Source organism: Salmo trutta, chromosome 20 (genome assembly GCF_901001165.1).
Source record: "Salmo trutta chromosome 20, fSalTru1.1, whole genome shotgun sequence".
NCBI classification, from domain to species: Eukaryota; Metazoa; Chordata; class Actinopteri; order Salmoniformes; family Salmonidae; genus Salmo; species Salmo trutta.
The window spans coordinates 5,314,928-5,340,557 of NC_042976.1; the positions used below are offsets into that span (position 1 = coordinate 5,314,928).

The following is a 25,630-nucleotide window of genomic DNA, read 5'->3' on the forward strand; positions in this document are numbered from 1 at the left end:
TAACCACTAGGCTACCTGCTATGTGCCATTGCAATGAACATTAATCTACAACGTTTCAAATAAACACACTTACATAAAAACAAACCAAAGACACAAAAGCTACACACGTTACCAAACAAAACGTACATCATATACGCAGCGTGAAGACAAAACCCTGACGGTGAAGAGGAGAACAGCTCACCGTGCCTCACCTCCTGGGGGCTTATTTCCAGGGCTTCAGGGGCCTTTGGGCCGGATTAGCTGCATGGTGGAGCGGTGCGCGGTGGGCCCGGAGCGCGGCAGCGCTGTGAGCCGGTGTCGCCGTAGTGATCTGCCAGGCACGCCGGCGAGATTAGAGCCCAGAGGCGCTGGCACTGAGAGAGGGGGGACGTGAGGGGGACGCATCCCACATACCCGGTCAGCCGAGCCCTGACACAGGAAGGGACACAGGCCAGTGAGGTAAGAGGGCATCCCACATCTAGATATGTCTATGTAATAGACTTTGACCGGATACAGAATAGCTACACTATATATACAAAAGTATGTGGACACCCCTTCAAATGAGTGGATTCGGCTATTTCAGCCAAACCCGTAGATGACATAAATCTAGCACACAGCCATGCAATCTCCATAGACAAACATTGGCAGTAAAATGGCTTTACTGAAGAGCTCAGTGACGTTCAATGTGGCACCGTCATAGGATTCCACCGTTCCAACAAGTCAGTTTATCAAATTTCTGCCCCGCTAGAGCTGCCCTGGTCAACTGTAAGTGCTGTTATTGTAAAGTGGAAACATCTAGGAGCAACAACGGCTCAGCTGCAAAGTGGTAGGCTGAAGCGTGTAGCACATAAAAATTGTCTGTCCTCGGTTGCAACACTCACTGTCGAGTTACAAACTGCCTCTGGAAGCAAGGACAGCACAAGAACTGTTCCTCGTGAGCTTCATGAAATGAGTTCCCATGGCCAAGCAGCCACACACAAGCCTAAGATCACCATATGCAATGCCAAGAATCGACTGGAGTGGTGTAAAGCTCGCCGCCATTGGACTCTGGAGCAGTGGAAACGCGTTCTCTGTAGTGATGAATTACGCTTCACCATCTGGCAGTCCGATGGATGAATATGGGTTTTGGCGGATGCCAGGAGAACACTACCTGCCTCAATGCATAGTGCCAACTGTAAAGTTTGGTGGAGGAGGAATAATGTTCTGGGGCTGTTTTTCATGATTCGGGTTAGGCCTCTTAGTTCTAGTGAAGTGTTATCTTAACGCTACAGCATACAATGACATTCCAGACAATTCTGTGCTTCCAACTGTATGGCAACTGTTTGGAAAAGGCCTTTTCTTGTTTCAGCATGACAATGCCCCATGCACAAAGTGAAGATAATACAGAAATGGTTTGTCAAGATTGGTGTGTAAGAACTTGACTGGCCTGCACAGAGCCCTGACCTCAACCCCACCGAACACCTTGTGGATGAATTGGGAGGCAGACTGCGAGCCAGGCCTAATCGCCCAACATCAGTGTCCGACCTCACTAATGCGGTTGTGGCTGAATGGAAGCAAGTCCTCGCAGCAATATTCCAACATCTAGTGGAAAGCCTTCCCAGAAGAGTGGAGGCTGTTATAGCAGCAAAAGGGGGGGACCAACTCCATATTAATGCCCATGATTTTGGGATGAGATGTTCAACAACATTTTTGAGGGTTTGAGGGTCCATGCCAACGCTTTTCAACCTTCTGAGGGGGTAGAGGTGCTGTCGCGCCATCTTCACGACTGTTTGTGTGTGTGTGGACCAGTTCATTTCCTTAATGATTTGGACACAGAGGAACTTGAAGCTCTCGACCCGCTTCATTGCAGTCCCGTTGATGTGGCGTACTCACCCCCACATTTCCTGTAGTCCACAATCAGCTCCTTGGTCTTACAACAACTTCTCCACTTGAGGGAGGTCTCTGACCTCCTCCCTATAGGCTGTCTCATCGTCCCGGTGATCAGGCTTACCACCGCCGTGTCATCAGCAAACTTGATGTTCGAATCGTGTGTAACCACAGTCGTGGGGCCTTGTGTTGAGGGTCAGCGTGATAGAGGTGACATTGTCTACCCTTACCATCTGGGGTCAGCCCGTCAGAAAGTCCAGGATCCAGTTGCAGAGGGAGGTGTTCAGTCCAAGGGTCCTGAGCTTGATGATGAACTTTGAGGGCACTATGGTGTTGAATGCTGAGCTGTAGTCGATGAACAGCATTCTCACATAGGCATTCCTCTTATCTAGGTGGGTGAGGGCAGTGTGGAGTGCAGTTGAGAGTGCATCATCTATGGATCTGTTGGTGCGGTATGCAAATTAGAGTGGGTCTCAAGGGTGTCTGGGATGATGGAGTTAATGTGTGCCATAACCAGCCTCTCAAAACACTTCATGATTACAGAAGTGAATGATACAGGGTGGTTAGTCATTGTGGCATAAAGCCTCAGAGTTCTTAGGAACAGGAATGATGGTGGTCATCTTGAGATGTGGGGATTACAGACTGGGACAAGGAGAGGTTGGAAATGACTGTGTATATATCTGCCAGCTGTTCTGAGCATGCTCTGAAAACACGCCCTGAAATACCATCTGGCCATGAGGCTTTTACGAGTGTTGACCTGATTAAAAACCTTTCTCAGGTCGGTCTCGGAGAGCAAGATCACCAAGTCCTCTGGGTCAGCAGGGGCCCTCATGCACGGCTCTGTGTTGTTTTTGTTGAAACATGCATAAAATGCATTGAGTTCGTCTGGTAGAGAGGCATCGTTGGGCAGGTCACAGCTGGGTCTTCCTTTCTAATCCGTAATGGACTGTAGACCCCTGCCACATGTGGCGGGTGTCAGAGCCTGTGTAATAGGATTCAACCTTGTTCCTATATTGTCCCTTTGCTTGATTGATGACTCTGCGGAGGTCGTAGCGGGTCTTCTTGTACTTGTTCCTGTCCTCAGCCATGTATCAAGGAAGAAAGAAAGAAAGAAAGAAAGAAAGAAAGGAAGGAAGGAAGGAAGGAAGGAAAATTATTTTTTTAAAGTATATCTTCAGGGCTAGACAATCTGCAATACTGCAGGTAGAGCAGGTTTTATCTATCTTAATCAAGTCCTGTGGTCTACGTAAGTTGGGCTGGTGGGCTGAACTCAGTGGCTGGTGGGCTGAACTCAGTGGCTGGTGGGCTGAACTCAGGGGCTGGTGGGCTGAACTCAGGGGCTGATTGAATTGATTGACGATTCAAGTGTTCATCATCAGAAGCATTTTTTTCCCTACTTGAATCAGTCTTGATTAAAACAGCCACAGGTGATGATTATGATTATAATGGCTTGCGGACACACGCACACACACACATAGAAACACATCCACACAGAGAGAGAAACACCGCCCCGTCGCGGACAACGACATCTTGCTCCCAGACAAATTAAACAACTTCTTTGCGCGCTTTGAGGACAATACAGTGCCACGGCCCGCTGCCAAAGACTGTGGGCTTTCCTTCTCTGTGACCGACGTGAGTAAAACATTTGAACGTGTTAACCCTCGCAGGGCTAACGGCCAAGACGGCATCCCGCGTCCTCAGAAAATGCGCAGACAAGCTGGTTGGTGTGTGACATAGTCAATCAATCCCTATTCCAGTCTGCTGTCCCCACATGCTTCAAGATGGCCACCATTGTTCCTGTTCCTAAGAAAGCTAAGGTAACTGAACTAAATTACTATCGCCCTGTAGCACTCACTTCTGTCATCATGAAGTGCTTTGAGAGACTAGTCAAGGATCATATCACCTCCACCCTACCTGACACCCTAGACCCACTCCAATTTGCTTATCGACCCAATAGGTCCACAGACGACGCAATCGTAATCACACTGCACTAACCCATCTGGACAAGAGGAATACCTATGTAAGAATGCTGTTCATTGACTATAGCTCAGCCTTCAACACCATAGTACCCTCAAATTTCATCGCTAAGCTTGAGACCCTGAGTCTCGACCCCACCCTGTGCAACTGGGTCCTGGACTTTCTGACGGGCCGTCCCCAGGTGGTGAGTGTAGGAAACAACATCTCCACTCCGCTGATCCTCAACACTGGGGCCCCACAAGGGTGCGTTCTCAGCCCTCTCCTGTACTCCTTGTTCACCCACGACTGCGTGGCCATGCACGCCTCCAACTCAATCATCAAGTTTGCAGACGACACTACAGTGGTAGGCTTGATTACCAACAACGACGAGACGGCCTACAGGGAGGAGGTGAGGGCACTTGGAGTGTGGTGTCAGGAAAATAACCTCACACTCAACGTCAACAAAACAAAGGAGATGATCGTGGACTTCAGGAAACAGCACAGGGAGCACCCCCCTATCCACATTGACGGGACAGTAGTTGAGAAGGTGGAAAGTTAAGTACTTTGATGTACATATCACCGACAAACAGAAATGGTCCACCCACACAGACAGTGTGGTGAAGAAGGCACAACAGCGCCTCTTCAACCTCAGGAGGCTTGTTCCCGAAAACTGAGCTTGTCACCGAAAACACTCACAAACTTTTACAGATGCACAATCGAGAGCATCTTGTCGGGCTGTATCACCGCCTGGTACGGCAACTGCACCGCCCACAACCGCAGAGCTCTCCAGAGGGTAGTGAGGTCTGCACAACGCATCACAGGGGGCAAACTACCTGCCCTCCAGGACACCTACACCACCCGATGTCACAGGAAGACCAAAAAGATCATCAAGGACAACAACCACACGAGCCACTGCCTGTTCACCCCGCTATCATCCAGAAGGCGAGGTCAGTACAGGTGCATCAGAGCTGGGACCGAGAGATTGAAAAACAGCTTCTATCTCAAGGCCATCAGACTGTTAAACAGTTATCACTAACACAGAGGCTGCTGCCAACATACAGACTTGAAATCATTGGCCACTTTAATAAATGGAACACTAGTCACTTTAATAATGCCACTTTAATAATGTTTACATATCTGGCATTACTCATCTCATATGTATATACTGTATACTGTATCCTTCACTATCTATTCTTTACTATCTACTGCATCTTAGCCGCTCTGTCACTGCTCATCCATATATTTTAAACTTAGATATTCTCATCCCATTCCTTTACTAGATTGTGTGTATTAGGTTTTGTTGTGGAATTGTTAGATATTACCTGTTAGATACTGCTGCACTGTTGGATCTAGAAGCATAAGCATTTCACTACACTCACAATAACATCTGCTAACCATGTGTATGTGATTTAATTTGACACACACACACACACAGATATACAAACACACAATTAAAAAAATTAAACACACACACAGAAAGAAACAAACACACACAGAACCACACAAACAGAGACAAACAGAGACACACAGAACCACACACACACACACACACACACACACACACACACACACACACACACACACACACACACACACACACACACACACAGAGAGAGACAAACAGAGACACACACAGAACCACACACACACAGAGACACACAGAACCACACACAGAACCACACACAGAACCACACACACACACACACACACACACACAAACAGAGACAAACAGACACACACAGAACCACACACACACACACACACACACAAACAGAGACAAACACAGACACACAGAACCACACACAAACAGAGACAAACAGAGACACACAGAACCACACACACACACACACACAGAGAAACACACACAGACACACACACACAAAAATAACACACACAACAAAACCTGAGACACAATGTATAACCTGAACCGTGGAACAATGGATTACACAACCCTCTTTTCTGATTGGCCAGTGATGACATCACCTCTGCAGAGCTCACGGAGACCTTGCCATGACGTCCACATGAAGAAAGGCAATGTGGGATTTCCTCTGTTCAGGCTCATCGGCCGCTTAAGGAGACTCACACCTGGTAAAGTCCTCACAGGGAAGACCGAGAGCCATACAGAGAACAGCCAACACTGAGAGCCAACATGTTGCAGTGTAATTTCAGCTAAAACAAGCCTTTGTCTTTAAGTCATACTGAGTGCGTGTTAAAACGATTCCTTCCCTTAATACAGTACAGGCTAGGTGTTATATCACCTTAAAGGGACCCTGTTCACATTCAATCATTCATTTAAAACATTTTTTTATGTTTATTAATTCATACATAATCTGATGTTTTAATCAATATTAAAAAAGTTTGGTGAACATAGAAATAATCAGTTAAAATCAAAAGCATTCCATATTACCGACTACTACTTTAAACTACATTCTGTTTAGCCGTCAATTACAAAATCACCACCAGAGGGACCCACTGCACCAAAAGTGTCAGAATCAAGGGGTTATTTTCTCATTTGGTCTTTCCTCGATTCCTTGCATCCTCAACTTCCTTTTCGCAAAACGGATTGGAGAAGATGGTCAAAGGGGAGTGACCTTGGACCTTCTCCTCCAATACCGTTGAGAAGGAGGTGAGGAGAGAGGAATCAAGGATAGATGAATTGAGATAGAGCCAGCAACTCCACCATCTTATAGCTGCCTGAGTGATAACATGAGTAGTGGGAAGTGGATACATACGGTTAGAACTATGTCCAATAGGTCTGCTTTCATAACATCTCTGTTTTAAATCTAATTTATGTCCAACAGGTCTGGTATCATAACATCTCTGTTTTAAATATTGTACTATGAGATATTTGAGTAGTCTGCAATGTGTTTTTAAGCCATCTCAGTAAGCGTTATGCATTTATACCACAACTTGATTAAATAACAAATAGCACAAACATCTAGTTAGAAAGTATATAGAAACACAAAGTGAGAAAGATTTCATGAAGAAGTTAAGTGAAGCGTCTGTCTACCGTCACTGTACTGTCCTCTGCACTGACTTAAACCAGCCCCCAGGTGGCAGAGCAGAACAGAGCTGTGTTGTCACTCAGTGTCCCTGTCCCTTCCTGCTGGCCGGCGTGTCTCTCTAGCGCCACTAACTGGTCAGATATAGAACTCCTGGTCGTCGTCCTCCACCCCGACCTCCTTGCCAGACCTGTTCTGAGACACCACCCCAATAATGCTGTTAGAGCTGTCCAATTGGCTGCGCGTGATGGGATCCCTCAGGGACGGCTGGCCACTCAGGGGCAAGACAGCGCTGTTGGGGCGTGGCAGCTGCAGGGTGGAAGTTATGCTATTGGAGGAGGCCAGGCTGCTGGTTCTCATGGGAACAGGAGGGCGGCCTAGCGTTGACGCCTTGGGCTTGACGTTGGCGTGGGATGGGGAGGGGATTGGGTCCCGCGGAGGTGCAGAGAGAGGGCGTGGTGGCGTGGGTCTGCGGCTCCTAGAGTATGCAGACACTACCGACAGGTCAACAATGCTGCCCGCATCCACCTTTATCCCTGTGTCCACATCCGTCTCCTCCGCACCAATCAGAGCATCCACGTTGAGGCGGAAGGGCGGGACCAGGGAGGAGCCGAGGGAGTGGGAGTGGCTTCTGTGGTGGGCAGGGCTGGGTGAGGTTCCGGGGGAGGAGCCGGCAGAGCGGGAGCGAGAGCCGGTGAACCCTGCCAGGCTGGGCAGGGAGAACAGAGAGCGGGTTCGACCAGTCCTCCAGGATTTAGAGCGAGCCCCCATCTCCATATCCTCCTCTTCACAGGCCAGGGAAAGGGAGGTTTGTGAGGCCTGGCTGGACCTGCTTTGGGTCTGGTTCTGGGTCTGTGGCAGGGGCAGGGTCCGGGAACGGGACGCGTTACGGTGGCAGCGCCGATTCCTGTAGGAGGCAGGCCCCCGGCCATATGTCGCCGCTGAGGGCAGAGTCATTGCTGGGTCAGTGGGCAGGGGCGAGGGGGCAGGGGAGGAGTCTCCTGGCTGGTCGATAGTATGTCTACGCTTGTAGCGTGCACACAGGACCTGCAGGAGAGAGAGAGGGAGAGAGAGAGAGAGAGAGAGCATAACAGTGAAGACAGTAGTGTTACACACTCCACACTATAACACAAGTTGGTCAGATGTTGAAATATGCATTTATTATAATAAATATGAATATATAATATTAATATTTAAATATCTATTGCAATAATATCCTGATACTATTTTGAAAAAAAAAACAACAAAAGGTTGTGTTAGAACGTTGATGTATGTTTGTAGATCCAGTAAAGCACAGAGTTACAACCCAAGCTGTAGCCTGGCTACATTCCCAACAGAACAGGAACAACAGGAGATGCTTCACTGTTAACCCCCTACTACTCTGTGTAGATCGGAAAAATCACGAAATAAGAAGTCAAAAGGGGGAAACAAAGGATGGAGGAAACTATTTTTGAAACTATTACCTTACCCCCAGCCGACCCATCCCATCCCATCTCTCCATCTCCTTAATTTATAAGTATTCAGACCCTTTGCTATGAGACTCGAAATTGAGCTCAGGTGCATCCTGTTTCTATTGATTATACTTGAGATGTTTCTACAACTGGATTGGAGTCCACCTGTGGTCAATTCAATTGATTGCACATGATTTGGAAAGGCCCACACCTGTCTATATAAAGGTCTTACAGTTGACAGTGCATGTCAAAGCAAAAGCCAAGTCATGAAGTCGAAGGAATTGTCCGTAGAGCTCCGAGACAGAATTGTGTCGAGGTGCAGATCTGGGGAAGGGTACCAAAGTATGTCTGCAGTGCTGAAGGTCCCCAAGAACACAGTGGCTTCCATCATTCTTAAATGGAAGAAGTTTGGAATCCCCAAGACTCTTCCTAGAGGTGGCCGCCCGGCCAAACTGAGCAATCGGGGGAGAAAGGCATTGGTCAGGGAGGTGACTAAGAACCCGATGGTCACTCTGACAGAGCTCCAGAGTTCCTCTGTGGAGATGGGGAAAACTTCCAGAAGGACAACCATCTCTGCAGCACTCCACCAACCAGATTGAAGCCAATCCTCAGTAAAAGGCACATGACAGCCGCTTGGAGTTGGCCAAAAGGCACCTAAAGGACTCTCAGAACATGGGAAATAAGGTTCTCTGGTCTGATGAAACCAAGATTGAACTCTTTGGCCTGAATGCCAAGCGTCACTTCTGGAGGAAACCTGGCACCATCCCAAGCATGGTGGTGGCAACATCATGCTGTGGGGATGTTTTCTGCGGCAGGGACTGGGAGACTAGTCAGGATCGAGGGAAAGATGAACGGAGCAAAGTACAGAGAGATTCTTCATGAAAACCTGCTCCAGAGCGCTCAGGACCTCAGACTGGGGCGAAGGTTCACCTTCCAACAGGACAACGACCCTAAGCACACAGCCAAGACAATGCAAGAGTGGCTTCGGGACAAGCTTCTGAATTTCCTTGAGTGGCCCACCCAGAGCCCAGACTTGAACCCGATCGAACATCTCTGGAGACCTGAAAATAGCTGTGCAGCGACGCTCCCCATCCAACCTGACAGAGCTTGAGAGGATCTGCAGAGAAGAATGGGAGAAACTCCCCAAATACAGGTGTGCCAAGCTTGTAGCATCATACCCAAGAAGACTTGAGGCTGCAATCGCTGCCAAAGGTGCTTCAACAAAGTACTGAGTTAAGGGTCTGAATACTTATATAAATGTGATATTTCAGTTTTACATTTTTAATACATTTGAAAAAATGTATAAAAAACAGTTTTTGTTTTGTCATTATGGGGTATTGTTTGTAGATTGATGAATGAAAAAAAACGATTTAATTAATTTTAGAATAAGGCTGTAACAAAACAAAATGTGGGAAATGTGTAGGAGTCTGAATACTTTCCGAAGGCGCAGTATCTCAGTTATCGTTTATTCCTCATGTCATTAGGTTTCTATTATTTCTCTTTATGTTGTTGATTTGAATCCCTCATATTAAACACCAATGGTATTCACTAAGTTTTTTTTTTTTTGTCATTTTAGCAGACGCTCTTATCCAGAGCAACTTACAGTAGTCAATGCATACATTTCATACATTTTTTTTTTGTCTGTGCTGGCCCCCCGTGGGAATCAAACCCACAACCCTGGCGTTGCAAACACCATGCTCTACCAACTGAGCTACAGGGAAGGCTGTTTTATATGTTGATGTTTTATACTTACGATAATGTTTTACACCTTTGTTAGTAAAAAAAAAACAAATAATAATTGTATTTCTTTATTTGATTTATTTCCAATGTGATAAGGCCAGAGATCATTAGACACCTGTGATAATCTGAAAGTACTCAAAAAGGCCAGTAGATGTCATCTGATAAAATTCCTGAAAAGATTCTGGTAGTTATCTGGTACTTATATCCAGTAATATACCCTCCCTTTATAGTAGTATACCATCCCTTTGCAGTAGTATACCCTCCCTTTGCAGTAATATACCCTCCCTTTGCAGTAATATACCCTCCCTTTACAGTAGTATACCCTCCCTTTGCAGTAATATACCCTCCCTTTGCAGTAGTATACCCTCCCTTTAAGGTAGTATACCCTCCCTTTAAGGTAGTATACCCTCCCTTTACAGTAGTATACCCTCCCTTTGCAGTAGTATACCCTCCCTTTGCAGTAATATACCCTCCCTTTACAGTAGTATACCCTCCCTTTGCAGTAATATACCCTCCCTTTACAGTAGTATACCCTCCCTTTACAGTAGTATACCCTCCCTTTGCAGTAGTATACCCTACCTTTGCAGTAATATACCCTCCCTTTGCAGTAATATACCCTCCCTTTGCAGTAGTATACCCTCCCTTTAAGGTAGTATACCCTCCCTTTACAGTAGTATACCCTCCCTTTGCAGTAGTATACCCTCCCTTTAAGGTAGTATACCCTCCCTTTACAGTAATATACCCTCCCTTTACAGTAGTATACCCTCCCTTTACAGTAGTATACCCTCCCTTTGCAGTAGTATACCCTCCCTTTGCAGTAATATACCCTCCCTTTACAGTAGTATACCCTCCCTTTGCAGTAATATACCCTCCCTTTACAGTAGTATACCCTCCCTTTACAGTAGTATACCCTCCCTTTGCAGTAGTATACCCTCCCTTTGCAGTAGTATACCCTCCCTTTGCAGTAGTATACCCTCCCTTTGCAGTAATATACCCTCCCTTTACAGTAGTATACCCTCCCTTTACAGTAGTATACCCTCCCTTTGCAGTAATATACCCTCCCTTTGCAGTAATATACCCTCCCTTTGCAGTAATATACCCTCCCTTTGCAGTAATATACCCTCCCTTTCCAAGCCAAACCTCACCTAAGTTTGTGATGCACAGTATGTGTATCAGTGTGTGTGAATGTGCACCTGTGATTGTGCCTTCGGAAAAAAGAAAAACATCCTCACTTTGCCTTACCTTTACACACACACACACACACACACACACACACACACACACACACACACACACACACATATACACAGTCTCTCTCTTTCTCTCTCGCTAACACACACATGCACACACACATATGTTCTCACACGTTCTCTCACAGTGCCCTCCTTGTTCTGGGGTATCCGTTTTTGGAAGGGATTTCTGTCAGACGGGGTATTAGATAAGTGCTGCTGAAACTCAACAGGCGGATTAACATTGTCCCATTACTGAGACCCATGGGCTCTCATCCACTGTGTGTGTGTGTGTGTGTGTGTGTGTGTGTGTGTGTGTGTGTGTGTGTGTGTGTGTGTGTGTGTGTGTGTGTGTGTGTGTGTGTGTGTGTGTGTGTGAGTGTGTGCTCCTATCCACTCAGAAAGGCACGGCCAGGAAGGAGTTAACTGAACATGACAATCACTAAACACACTCACATACTCATTAATGATAAAACGTATTAAAGTCTCAGCCGGTAAGATTTAAGACATCTGTTTGACCCAGGTCTGCCCTCAATAATCCCCAGGTGTAGGGAGGTATACATATCAAATATATATTGTTGAGGTGCACAGCAGATTTGTTAATCCACTTATTAATCAATGGTAGTGGCTGTGTTGTAACTTGGTAGTTTATCAATTCAGTAGTGTTCAGACCAGGGTTGTGTTCATTAGGGCATAAAAGATTTAGCTACGAAAAACAAGCGTTTCTCATTGGTCATGTTCAGGACAGGTGGTACCTTTGTAGTAGCTCTTCAGTCTGTTTCTTCAGTTTCGTGCCAATATACAGCAATATACAGAAATATACAGCAATATACAGCAATATACCGCAATATACAGCAATATACAGCAATATACCACAATATACAGCAATATACCACAATATACAGCAATATACAGCAATATACAGCAATATACCACAATATACAGCAATATACAGCAATATACAGCAATATACAGCAATATACCGCAATATACCACAATATACAGCAATATACCGCAATATACAGCAATATACCGCAATATACAGCAATATACAGCAATATACCACAATATACAGCAATATACAGCAATATACCACAATATACAGCAATATACAGCAATATACCACAATATACAGCAATATACCACAATATACAACAATATACAGCCAGCTCTGCAGTAGGAAGTGTCCGCTAGTGGTCAGGTCAGATAGCGTGGTTAATGTTGTGTGAACAGTAGCCTGTTGTTCATCTATGGCAGTAGTTCTCAAAGTGGGGGTCACGAGAAGGGTTTGGGGGTCATGAGTGTGAAACTGAATAATATATATATATATATATATATATATGCAAAGCGTCACATCTGGAGGAAACCTGGCGCCATCCCTACGGTGAAGCATGGTGGTTGCAAGATCATGCTGTGGGGATTTATTTCAGCGGCAGGGACTGGGAGACTAGTCAGGATCGAGGGAAAGATGAATGGAGCAGAGTACAGAGAGATCCTTTGACAAAAACCTGCTCCAGAGCACTCAGGACCTCAGACTGGGGCAAAGGTTCACCTTCCAACAGGACAACAACCCTAAGAACACAGCCAAGACAATGCAGGAGTGGCTTCAGGACAAGTCTCTGAAAGTCTATGAGTGGCCCAGCCAGAGCCCGGACTTGAACCCGATCAAACATCTCTGGAGAGACCTGAAAATAGCTGTGTAGCGACGCTCCCCATCCAACCTGACAGAGCTTGAGAGGATCTGCAGAGAAGAATGGGAGAAACTCCCCAAATACAGGTGTGCCATACCCAAGAAGACTCGAGTCTGTAATCGCTGCCAAAGTACTGAGGAAAGGTTCTGAATAGTTACTTAAATTTGATATTTCAGTTTTTGTATTTTTTATACATTTGCAAAAATTTCATAAAACCTGCATTTTGCTTTGTCATTATGTGGTGTTGTGTGTAGATTGATGAGAGAAAAAAAAACTATTTAATCCATTTTAGAAAATGGCTTTAGCGTAACAAATTGTGGAAAAAGTCAAGGGGTTAGAAAACTTTCTGAATGCACTATATATATATATATATATATATAATATATATACATATATATACATACAGGTAGACCATATGACCCTGCTGCATACAGGTAGGCCAAACGAACCTGCCGCATACAGGTAGGCCGTACGATCCTGCCGCATACAGGTAGGCCTTATGATCCTGCTGCATACAGGTAGGCAGTATGACCCTGCTGCATACAGGTAGGCCATATGATCCTGCCGCATACAGGTAGGCCGTATGACCCTGCCGCATACAGGTAGGCCGTATGATCCTGCCGCATACAGGTAGGCCATATGATCCTGCCGCATACAGGTAGGCCGTATGATCCTGCCGCATACAGGTAGGCCGTATGATCCTGCCGCATACAGGTAGGCCGTATGATCCTGCCGCATACAGGTAGGCCGTATGACCCTGCTGCATACAGGTAGGCATTATGATCTTGCCGCATACAGGTAGGCCGTATGATCCTGCCGCATACAGGTAGGCCATATGACCCTGCCGCAAACAGGTAGGCCGTATGATCCTGCTGCATACAGGTAGGCCGTATGATCCTGCCGCATACAGGTAGACCGTATGATCCTGCTGCATACAGGTAGGCCGTATGGTCCTGCTGCATACAGGTAGGCCGTATGATCCTGCTCCCTCTGAAAACTCCAGAGAATTGACATGATATCCCAAGTTGATTTTGACTGCTAACATGAATAACTTTCAGCTCAACATGCAGGTGTAAAAGAGTTTCTTTCTGTATCTTGCGTTAGAATAATGTCTCACCGTTTATGGCTGTAATGAGAGGCTACATTTGTGCAGCGATTGTGTGTGTGTGTGTGTGTGTGTATGTGCGTGTTCGCATGTACACAGCATCACTTTCGGCATCAAGTGTGCAACACACACGCACGCACGCACGCACACACACACACACACACACAGGGTCAGTTGTGTGTGACCCGGATTAGCCCAGATCAAATCAGACAGCGAGAGAGAGGCTCTGATCATCTCCACGACAACAGCCTCATTATCCAGCACCCCCTGCTGTGGCCGTCCACTCAGAAAGTTAAGCGCTCTTTGGGTCACGTGACTTGTGTGTTCACTCGCAACCCTTTGCAAGACACACACACTCACACACACACTCATAAAAGTTCACACACACACACACTCAGGGACACAACACACACACACACACACACACCCACACCCCCCCCCCCCCCCCCCCCCCCACACACACACACACACACAGCCCTGTCTCTTCCTCTGGTTCGCCTCAAGTATCATTACACAGTAAATCACATCCTCCACAGTAGACAATGTTACTTAGTACCGCTGCGTCTCTGCTTCTGTTTCATGTGTGGGAGAGATGACTAGAAATATGGCTCTCTGCTACTCAATCAGGAGAGAGAGAAGGAGAGAGCGAGAGAGGAGGGGAAAGGGAGAAACAGACAGACAGAGAGAGAGAGAGAAACACAGAGAGAGGAAGAGCGATGGAATGAGAGACAAAGGATAGAGAGAGAAACAGAGAGGAAGAGAGAGAAACAGAGCAAGAGAGAAACAGAGAGAGAGTGAGAGAGAGAGTGTGTGAGAGAGAGAGAGAGAGAGAGAGAGAGAGAGAGAGAGAGAGAGAGAGAGAGAGAGAGAGAGAGAGAGAGAGAGAGAGAGAGAGAGGTGTTCAGTGAGGTGTGGAGGGAGGAAACACTGGGGCTTTGTCACACTCACTCACTCACTCACTCACTCACTCACTCACTCACACACACACATACAGCACACGCATACACACATATACACACACACATACACAGCTAGTTCCAGGCGATATCACAAGGAGAGGAAACAGGCAACACGGTACTGTATGGGCAGCTAGCTTAACGAGGCATTCGCTTAAAGGCCCAGTGCAGCCAAAAATGTGATTTTTACACTATGAGGTTGGAATAATACTGTGACATTTAGAAAATAATGATAATGCCCTTTTAGTGTAAGAGCTATTTGAAAAGACCGCCTGAAATTTCAACCTGTTTTAGAGTTTTGGCCTGCCTGGTGACATCACTAGGTGGTAAATGAGTTAATAGACCAATAAGAGAGTTCTCATCCTCTCTGCCAATAACAGCTACTTTTCCATTTTATCCCTCCCCATTCAGACCACTCCCAGACAGTGCTAGCAAAAACATTTTGCTTGAGAAATTGCCGTTTGCTAAGAAGCAGTTTAAAAAAAAAATTAAAAAAAAATTTGAATTGAAGACAATCACAGTAAGGTACTTAACTCTTACCCAGAATTTTTTTTGATATTGAGATAAAAACGGCTGCACAGGACCTTTACCAAGCCACTCATTACAACAAAGCATCCTCTTAACAAGCCATTTGCTTAACGAGGCATGCTTTTTAATTGGCTGTTACAGTAAACTCTAAACCCTGATTATCATAAAGAAAAGTCACGACAATAGACAGAAGCAACGTTTTACATTTGAATCATGATTATCTGTGAAAATTAACTTTTGGAAAATGATCAAGTGTCATGCTGCTCCGTCCAGATATCCCATGGTGGTCTCATGGAAAACTGTGGCAGCATCTGAAATGGCACCCTATTCCCTATATAGTGCACCCTATTCTCTATAGGGCCCCTGGTCAAAAGCAGTGCACTGCATAGTGAATAGGGTGCCATTTCAGACGCAGGACATGCCTGTGGAAAAAGTCCACGCTGCTCCGTTCCCTGCCTGGGTTGTTTGGGTGGAAAGCAGGATGGGATGGGATGGAATGGCATGAGAAAAGCAACATGGAGAAGCCATCAGACAAGAGAGAGAGAGAGCGAGGCGGAGATGTGTGTGTTGGGGAAGGGGGGGAGCAGTGGGGAGTGGATACAGTCTGACAGTCAGATTTCAGAAGAATTACAGTAGGGAGGCTAGAGTTACATGCTGTCAATCATACCACTCACTCCATCCAGAAATAAACTGTAGTCCTGGAGATATCGTAGATTTGGATTGGATAGATGGAGGTGGAAAAAGTGGAACTAGATACTACCATACTATTGATATGTATATTTTGTTGATATCTTTCCAATCCTTTTCAGATCTACTGTATCTACTGTATGGGCTCAGTTTACATTTCTGACGTTAAGCGAGCAGCCCATTTTCTGACGTTAAGTGGAGTTTAACACAGGCAGTCCATTTTCTGACGTTAAGTGGATAGCTGCTGTCTTACGGGATCCGGACCAGTTCTGCTATTTTGTGTGGTGTTTTTGCGTTGATCGTAACTCTTTTTTGTCCGTAATGTTTCCACCATCGTTTCCTACGATCGAAAACAGCTATTGGACATCAGAACAGCCTATCACTAACCTCGATTTGGACAACGACGATGATGAGGCAGCCTATAGGGAGGAGGTCAGAGACCTGGCAGTGATGTGCCAGGACAACAACCTCTCCATCAACGTCAGCAAGACCAAAGAGCCGATTGTGGACAACAGGAAACGGAGAGGCGAGAGCTTCAAGTTCCTGGGAGTCCACATCACACCCACACAGTTGTGGAAGGGGGCACGTCAGAGCCTCTTCCCACTCAGGAGGCTTAAAAGATTTGGCATGGGCCCTCAAATCCTCAGTAAGTTCTACACCTGCACCACTGAGAGCATCTTGACTGGCTGCATCACTGCTTGGTACTGCAACTGCAAGGCATCCGACCTCAAGGCGCTACATCACTGGGGCTGAGCCGCCTGCTATCCAGGACCTCTATACCAGGCGGTGTCAGAGGAAGGCCCTAAAAATTGTCAAAGACTCCAGCCACCCAAGTCTTAAATTGTTCACTCTGCTAACGCATGGCAAGCGGTACTAGTGTACTAAGTCTGGAACCAACAGGACCCTGAACAGATTCTACCCCCAAGCCATGAGACCGCTAAACAAGACTGTTAAACAAGACTGTTAAACAATACTGCTAAACAAGACTGTTAAACAAGACTGCTAAACAAGACTGTTAAACAAGACGGCTAAACAATACTGCTAAACAAGACTGCTAAACAATACTGCTAAACAAGACTGTTAAACAAGACTGCTAAACAAGACTGTTAAACAAGACGGCTAAACAATACTGCTAAACAAGACTGCTAAACAATACTGCTAAACAAGACTGCTAAACTAGACTGCTAAACAAGACTGCTAAACAAGACTGTTAAACAAGACTGCTAAACAAGACTGTTAAACAAGACTGTTAAAAAATACTGCTAAACAAGACTGTTAAACAAGACTGCTAAACAAGAATGTTAAACAAGACTGCTAAACAAGACTGCTAAACAAAACTGCTAAACAATACTGCTAAACAAGACTGCTAAACTAGTCTGCTAAACAAGACTGCTAAACAAGACTGTTAAACAAGACTGCTAAACAAGACTGTTAAACAAGACTGCTAAACAAGACTGTTAAACAAGACTGCTAAACAATACTGCTGTTACTGTCTATTATCTATCCTTTACCCCTACCTACAGTATACTGCTGTTACTGTCTATTATCTATCCTTTACCCCTACCTACAGTATACTGCTGTTACTGTCTATTATCTATCCTTTACCCCTACCTACAGCATACTGCTGCTAATGTCTATTATATATCCTGTTGTCTAGTCACTTTACCCCTACCTACAGTATACTGCTGTTACTGTCTATTATCTATCCTGTTGTCTAGTCACTTTAACCCCTACCTACAGTATACTGCTGTTACTGTCTATTATCTATCCTTTACCCCTACCTACAGTATACTGCTGTTACTGTCTATTATCTATCCTTTACCCCTACCTACAGTATACTGCTGTTACTGTCTATTATCTATCCTTTACCCCTACCTACAGTATACTGCTGTTACTGTCTATTATCTATCCTTTACCCCTACCTACAGTATACTGCTGTTACTGTCTATTATCTATCCTTTACCCCTACCTACAGTATACTGCTGTTACTGTCTATTATCTATCCTTTACCCCTACCTACAGTATACTGCTGTTACTGTCTATTACCTATCCTTTACCCCTACCTACAGTATACTGCTGTTACTGTCTATTATCTATCCTTTACCCCTACCTATAGTATACTGCTGTTACTGTCTATTATCTATCCTTTACCCCTACCTACAGTATACTGCTGTTACTGTCTATTATCTATCCTGTTGTCTAGTCACTTTACCCCTACCTACAGTATACTGCTGTTACTGTCTATTATCTATCCTTTACCCCTACCTACAGTATACTGCTGTTACTGTCTATTATCTATCCTTTACCCCTACCTACAGTATACTGCTGTTACTGTCTATTATCTATCCTTTACCCCTACCTACAGTATACTGCTGTTACTGTCTATTATCTATCCTTTACCCCTACCTATAGTATACTGCTGTTACTGTCTATTATCTATCCTTTACCCCTACCTACAGTATACTGCTGTTACTGTCTATTATCTCTCCTGTTGTCTAGTCACTTTACCCCTACCTACAGTATACTGCTGTTACTGTCTATTATCTATCCTTTACCCCTACCTACAGTATACTGCTGTTACTGTCTATTATCTATCCTTTACCCCTACCTACAGTATACTGCTGTTACTGTCTATTATCTATCCTGTTGTCTAGTCACTTTACCCCTACCTACAGTATACTGCTGTTACTGTCTATTATCTATCCTGTTGTCTAGTCACTTTACCCCTACCTACAGTATACTGCTGTTACTGTCTATTATCTATCCTTTACCCCTACCTACAGTATACTGCTGTTACTGTCTATTATCTATCCTTTACCCCTACCTACAGTATACTGCTGTTACTGTCTATTATCTATCCTTTACCCCTACCTACAGTATACTGCTGTTACTGTCTATTATCTATCCTTTACCCCTACCTACAGTATACTGCTGTTACTGTCTATTATCTATCCTTTACCCCTACCTACAGTATACTGCTGTTACTGTCTATTATCTATCCTTTACCCTACCTACAGTATACTGCTGTTACTGTCTATTATCTATCCTTTACCCCTACCTACAGTATACTGCTGTTACTGTCTATTATCTATCCTTTACCCCTACCTACAGTATACTGCTGTTACTGTCTATTATCTATCCTTTACCCCTACCTACAGTATACTGCTGTTACTGTCTATTATCTATCCTGTTGTCTAGTCACTTTACCCCTACCTACAGTATACTGCTGTTACTGTCTATTATCTATCCTTTACCCCTACCTACAGTATACTGCTGTTACTGTCTATTATCTATCCTTTACCCCTACCTACAGTATACTGCTGTTACTGTCTATTATCTATCCTTTACCCCTACCTATAGTATACTGCTGTTACTGTCTATTATCTATCCTTTACCCCTACCTACAGTATACTGCTGTTACTGTCTATTATCTCTCCTGTTGTCTAGTCACTTTACCCCTACCTACAGTATACTGCTGTTACTGTCTATTATCTATCCTTTACCCCTACCTACAGTATACTGCTGTTACTGTCTATTATCTATCCTTTACCCCTACCTACAGTATACTGCTGTTACTGTCTATTATCTATCCTTTACCCCTACCTACAGTATACTGCTGTTACTGTCTATTATCTATCCTTTACCCCTACCTATAGTATACTGCTGTTACTGTCTATTATCTATCCTTTACCCCTACCTACAGTATACTGCTGTTACTGTCTATTATCTCTCCTGTTGTCTAGTCACTTTACCCCTACCTACAGTATACTGCTGTTACTGTCTATTATCTATCCTTTACCCCTACCTACAGTATACTGCTGTTACTGTCTATTATCTATCCTTTACCCCTACCTACAGTATACTGCTGTTACTGTCTATTACCTATCCTTTACCCCTACCTACAGTATACTGCTGTTACTGTCTATTACCTATCCTTTACCCCTACCTACAGTATACTGCTGTTACTGTCTATTATCTATCCTTTACCCCTACCTATAGTATACTGCTGTTACTGTCTATTATCTATCCTTTACCCCTACCTACAGTATACTGCTGTTACTGTCTATTATCTCTCCTGTTGTCTAGTCACTTTACCCCTACCTACAGTATACTGCTGTTACTGTCTATTATCTATCCTTTACCCCTACCTACAGTATACTGCTGTTACTGTCTATTATCTATCCTTTACCCCTACCTATAGTATACTGCTGTTACTGTCTATTATCTATCCTTTACCCCTACCTACAGTATACTGCTGTTACTGTCTATTATCTCTCCTGTTGTCTAGTCACTTTACCCCTACCTACAGTATACTGCTGTTACTGTCTATTATCTATCCTTTACCCCTACCTACAGTATACTGCTGTTACTGTCTATTATCTATCCTTTACCCCTACCTACAGTATACTGCTGTTACTGTCTATTATCTATCCTTTACCCCTACCTACAGTATACTGCTGTTACTGTCTATTATCTATCCTTTACCCCTACCTACAGTATACTGCTGTTACTGTCTATTATCTATCCTGTTGTCTAGTCACTTTACCCCTACCTACAGTATACTGCTGTTACTGTCTATTATCTATCCTGTTGTCTAGTCACTTTACCCCTACCTACAGTATACTGCTGTTACTGTCTATTATCTATCCTTTACCCCTACCTACAGTATACTGCTGTTACTGTCTATTATCTATCCTTTACCCCTACCTACAGTATACTGCTGTTACTGTCTATTATCTATCCTTTACCCCTACCTACAGTATACTGCTGTTACTGTCTATTATCTATCCTTTACCCCTACCTACAGTATACTGCTGTTACTGTCTATTATCTATCCTTTACCCCTACCTACAGTATACTGCTGTTACTGTCTATTATCTATCCTTTACCCCTACCTACAGCATACTGCTGCTAATGTCTATTATATATCCTGTTGTCTAGTCACTTTACCCCTACCTACAGTATACTGCTGTTACTGTCTATTATCTATCCTGTTGTCTAGTCACTTTAACCCCTACCTACAGTATACTGCTGTTACTGTCTATTATCTATCCTTTACCCCTACCTACAGTATACTGCTGTTACTGTCTATTATCTATCCTTTACCCCTACCTACAGTATACTGCTGTTACTGTCTATTATCTATCCTTTACCCCTACCTACAGTATACTGCTGTTACTGTCTATTATCTATCCTTTACCCCTACCTACAGTATACTGCTGTTACTGTCTATTATCTATCCTTTACCCCTACCTACAGTATACTGCTGTTACTGTCTATTATCTATCCTTTACCCCTACCTACAGTATACTGCTGTTACTGTCTATTACCTATCCTTTACCCCTACCTACAGTATACTGCTGTTACTGTCTATTATCTATCCTTTACCCCTACCTATAGTATACTGCTGTTACTGTCTATTATCTATCCTTTACCCCTACCTACAGTATACTGCTGTTACTGTCTATTATCTCTCCTGTTGTCTAGTCACTTTACCCCTACCTACAGTATACTGCTGTTACTGTCTATTATCTATCCTTTACCCCTACCTACAGTATACTGCTGTTACTGTCTATTATCTATCCTTTACCCCTACCTACAGTATACTGCTGTTACTGTCTATTATCTATCCTTTACCCCTACCTACAGTATACTGCTGTTACTGTCTATTATCTATCCTTTACCCCTACCTATAGTATACTGCTGTTACTGTCTATTATCTATCCTTTACCCCTACCTACAGTATACTGCTGTTACTGTCTATTATCTCTCCTGTTGTCTAGTCACTTTACCCCTACCTACAGTATACTGCTGTTACTGTCTATTATCTATCCTTTACCCCTACCTACAGTATACTGCTGTTACTGTCTATTATCTATCCTTTACCCCTACCTACAGTATACTGCTGTTACTGTCTATTATCTATCCTGTTGTCTAGTCACTTTACCCCTACCTACAGTATACTGCTGTTACTGTCTATTATCTATCCTGTTGTCTAGTCACTTTACCCCTACCTACAGTATACTGCTGTTACTGTCTATTATCTATCCTTTACCCCTACCTACAGTATACTGCTGTTACTGTCTATTATCTATCCTTTACCCCTACCTACAGTATACTGCTGTTACTGTCTATTATCTATCCTTTACCCCTACCTACAGTATACTGCTGTTACTGTCTATTATCTATCCTTTACCCCTACCTACAGTATACTGCTGTTACTGTCTATTATCTATCCTTTACCCCTACCTACAGTATACTGCTGTTACTGTCTATTATCTATCCTTTACCCTACCTACAGTATACTGCTGTTACTGTCTATTATCTATCCTTTACCCCTACCTACAGTATACTGCTGTTACTGTCTATTATCTATCCTTTACCCCTACCTACAGTATACTGCTGTTACTGTCTATTATCTATCCTTTACCCCTACCTACAGTATACTGCTGTTACTGTCTATTATCTATCCTGTTGTCTAGTCACTTTACCCCTACCTACAGTATACTGCTGTTACTGTCTATTATCTATCCTTTACCCCTACCTACAGTATACTGCTGTTACTGTCTATTATCTATCCTTTACCCCTACCTACAGTATACTGCTGTTACTGTCTATTATCTATCCTTTACCCCTACCTATAGTATACTGCTGTTACTGTCTATTATCTATCCTTTACCCCTACCTACAGTATACTGCTGTTACTGTCTATTATCTCTCCTGTTGTCTAGTCACTTTACCCCTACCTACAGTATACTGCTGTTACTGTCTATTATCTATCCTTTACCCCTACCTACAGTATACTGCTGTTACTGTCTATTATCTATCCTTTACCCCTACCTACAGTATACTGCTGTTACTGTCTATTATCTATCCTTTACCCCTACCTACAGTATACTGCTGTTACTGTCTATTATCTATCCTTTACCCCTACCTATAGTATACTGCTGTTACTGTCTATTATCTATCCTTTACCCCTACCTACAGTATACTGCTGTTACTGTCTATTATCTCTCCTGTTGTCTAGTCACTTTACCCCTACCTACAGTATACTGCTGTTACTGTCTATTATCTATCCTTTACCCCTACCTACAGTATACTGCTGTTACTGTCTATTATCTATCCTTTACCCCTACCTACAGTATACTGCTGTTACTGTCTATTACCTATCCTTTACCCCTACCTACAGTATACTGCTGTTACTGTCTATTACCTATCCTTTACCCCTACCTACAGTATACTGCTGTTACTGTCTATTATCTATCCTTTACCCCTACCTATAGTATACTGCTGTTACTGTCTATTATCTATCCTTTACCCCTACCTACAGTATACTGCTGTTACTGTCTATTATCTCTCCTGTTGTCTAGTCACTTTACCCCTACCTACAGTATACTGCTGTTACTGTCTATTATCTATCCTTTACCCCTACCTACAGTATACTGCTGTTACTGTCTATTATCTATCCTTTACCCCTACCTATAGTATACTGCTGTTACTGTCTATTATCTATCCTTTACCCCTACCTACAGTATACTGCTGTTACTGTCTATTATCTCTCCTGTTGTCTAGTCACTTTACCCCTACCTACAGTATACTGCTGTTACTGTCTATTATCTATCCTTTACCCCTACCTACAGTATACTGCTGTTACTGTCTATTATCTATCCTTTACCCCTACCTACAGTATACTGCTGTTACTGTCTATTATCTATCCTTTACCCCTACCTACAGTATACTGCTGTTACTGTCTATTATCTATCCTTTACCCCTACCTACAGTATACTGCTGTTACTGTCTATTATCTATCCTGTTGTCTAGTCACTTTACCCCTACCTACAGTATACTGCTGTTACTGTCTATTATCTATCCTGTTGTCTAGTCACTTTACCCCTACCTACAGTATACTGCTGTTACTGTCTATTATCTATCCTTTACCCCTACCTACAGTATACTGCTGTTACTGTCTATTATCTATCCTTTACCCCTACCTACAGTATACTGCTGTTACTGTCTATTATCTATCCTTTACCCCTACCTACAGTATACTGCTGTTACTGTCTATTATCTATCCTTTACCCCTACCTACAGTATACTGCTGTTACTGTCTATTATCTATCCTTTACCCCTACCTACAGTATACTGCTGTTACTGTCTATTATCTATCCTTTACCCCTACCTACAGTATACTGCTGTTACTGTCTATTATCTATCCTTTACCCTACCTACAGTATACTGCTGTTACTGTCTATTATCTATCCTTTACCCCTACCTACAGTATACTGCTGTTACTGTCTATTATCTATCCTTTACCCCTACCTACAGTATACTGCTGTTACTGTCTATTATCTATCCTTTACCCCTACCTACAGCATACTGCTGATACTGTCTATTATCTATCCTTTACCCCTACCTACAGCATACTGCTGATACTGTCTATTATCTATCCTTTACCCCTACCTACAGTATACTGCTGTTACTGTCTATTATCTATCCTTTACCCTACCTACAGTATACTGCTGTTACTGTCTATTATCTATCCTTTACCCCTACCTACAGTATACTGCTGTTACTGTCTATTATCTATCCTTTACCCCTACCTACAGTATACTGCTGTTACTGTCTATTATCTATCCTTTACCCCTACCTACAGCATACTGCTGCTACTGTCTATTATATATCCTGTTGTCTAGTCACTTTACCCCTACCTACAGTATACTGCTGTTACTGTCTATTATCTATCCTGTTGTCTATTCACTTTAACCCCTACCTACAGTATACTGCTGTTACTGTCTATTATCTATCCTTTACCCCTACCTACAGTATACTGCTGTTACTGTCTATTATCTATCCTTTACCCCTACCTACAGTATACTGCTGTTACTGTCTATTATCTATCCTTTACCCCTACCTACAGTATACTGCTGTTACTGTCTATTATCTATCCTTTACCCCTACCTACAGTATACTGCTGTTACTGTCTATTATCTATCCTTTACCCCTACCTACAATATACTGCTGTTACTGTCTATTATCTATCCTTTACCCCTACCTACAGTATACTGCTGTTACTGTCTATTACCTATCCTTTACCCCTACCTACAGTATACTGCTGTTACTGTCTATTATCTATCCTTTACCCCTACCTATAGTATACTGCTGTTACTGTCTATTATCTATCCTTTACCCCTACCTACAGTATACTGCTGTTACTGTCTATTATCTCTCCTGTTGTCTAGTCACTTTACCCCTACCTACAGTATACTGCTGTTACTGTCTATTATCTATCCTTTACCCGTACCTACAGTATACTGCTGTTACTGTCTATTATCTATCCTTTACCCCTACCTACAGTATACTGCTGTTACTGTCTATTATCTATCCTTTACCCTACCTACAGTATACTGCTGTTACTGTCTATTATCTATCCTTTACCCCTA

The 25,630-nt window shown here is 43.6% G+C and overlaps 1 protein-coding gene across 2 annotated transcripts in view; it reads right to left on the minus strand.

Moving 5' to 3' along the window:
• Positions 1-6,091: 6,091 nt before the first annotated feature.
• The window catches only part of fam124a (family with sequence similarity 124 member A), a 72,552-nt gene continuing 53,013 nt past the window's right edge, over positions 6,092-25,630 (minus strand). For both annotated transcript variants that reach the window (XM_029702072.1, XM_029702073.1), the window contains one exon: positions 6,092-7,850. In XM_029702072.1, coding sequence (XP_029557932.1) covers positions 6,942-7,850 — 909 coding nt within the window. In that variant the 3' untranslated portion in view covers positions 6,092-6,941. The remainder of the gene's footprint in view (positions 7,851-25,630) is intronic.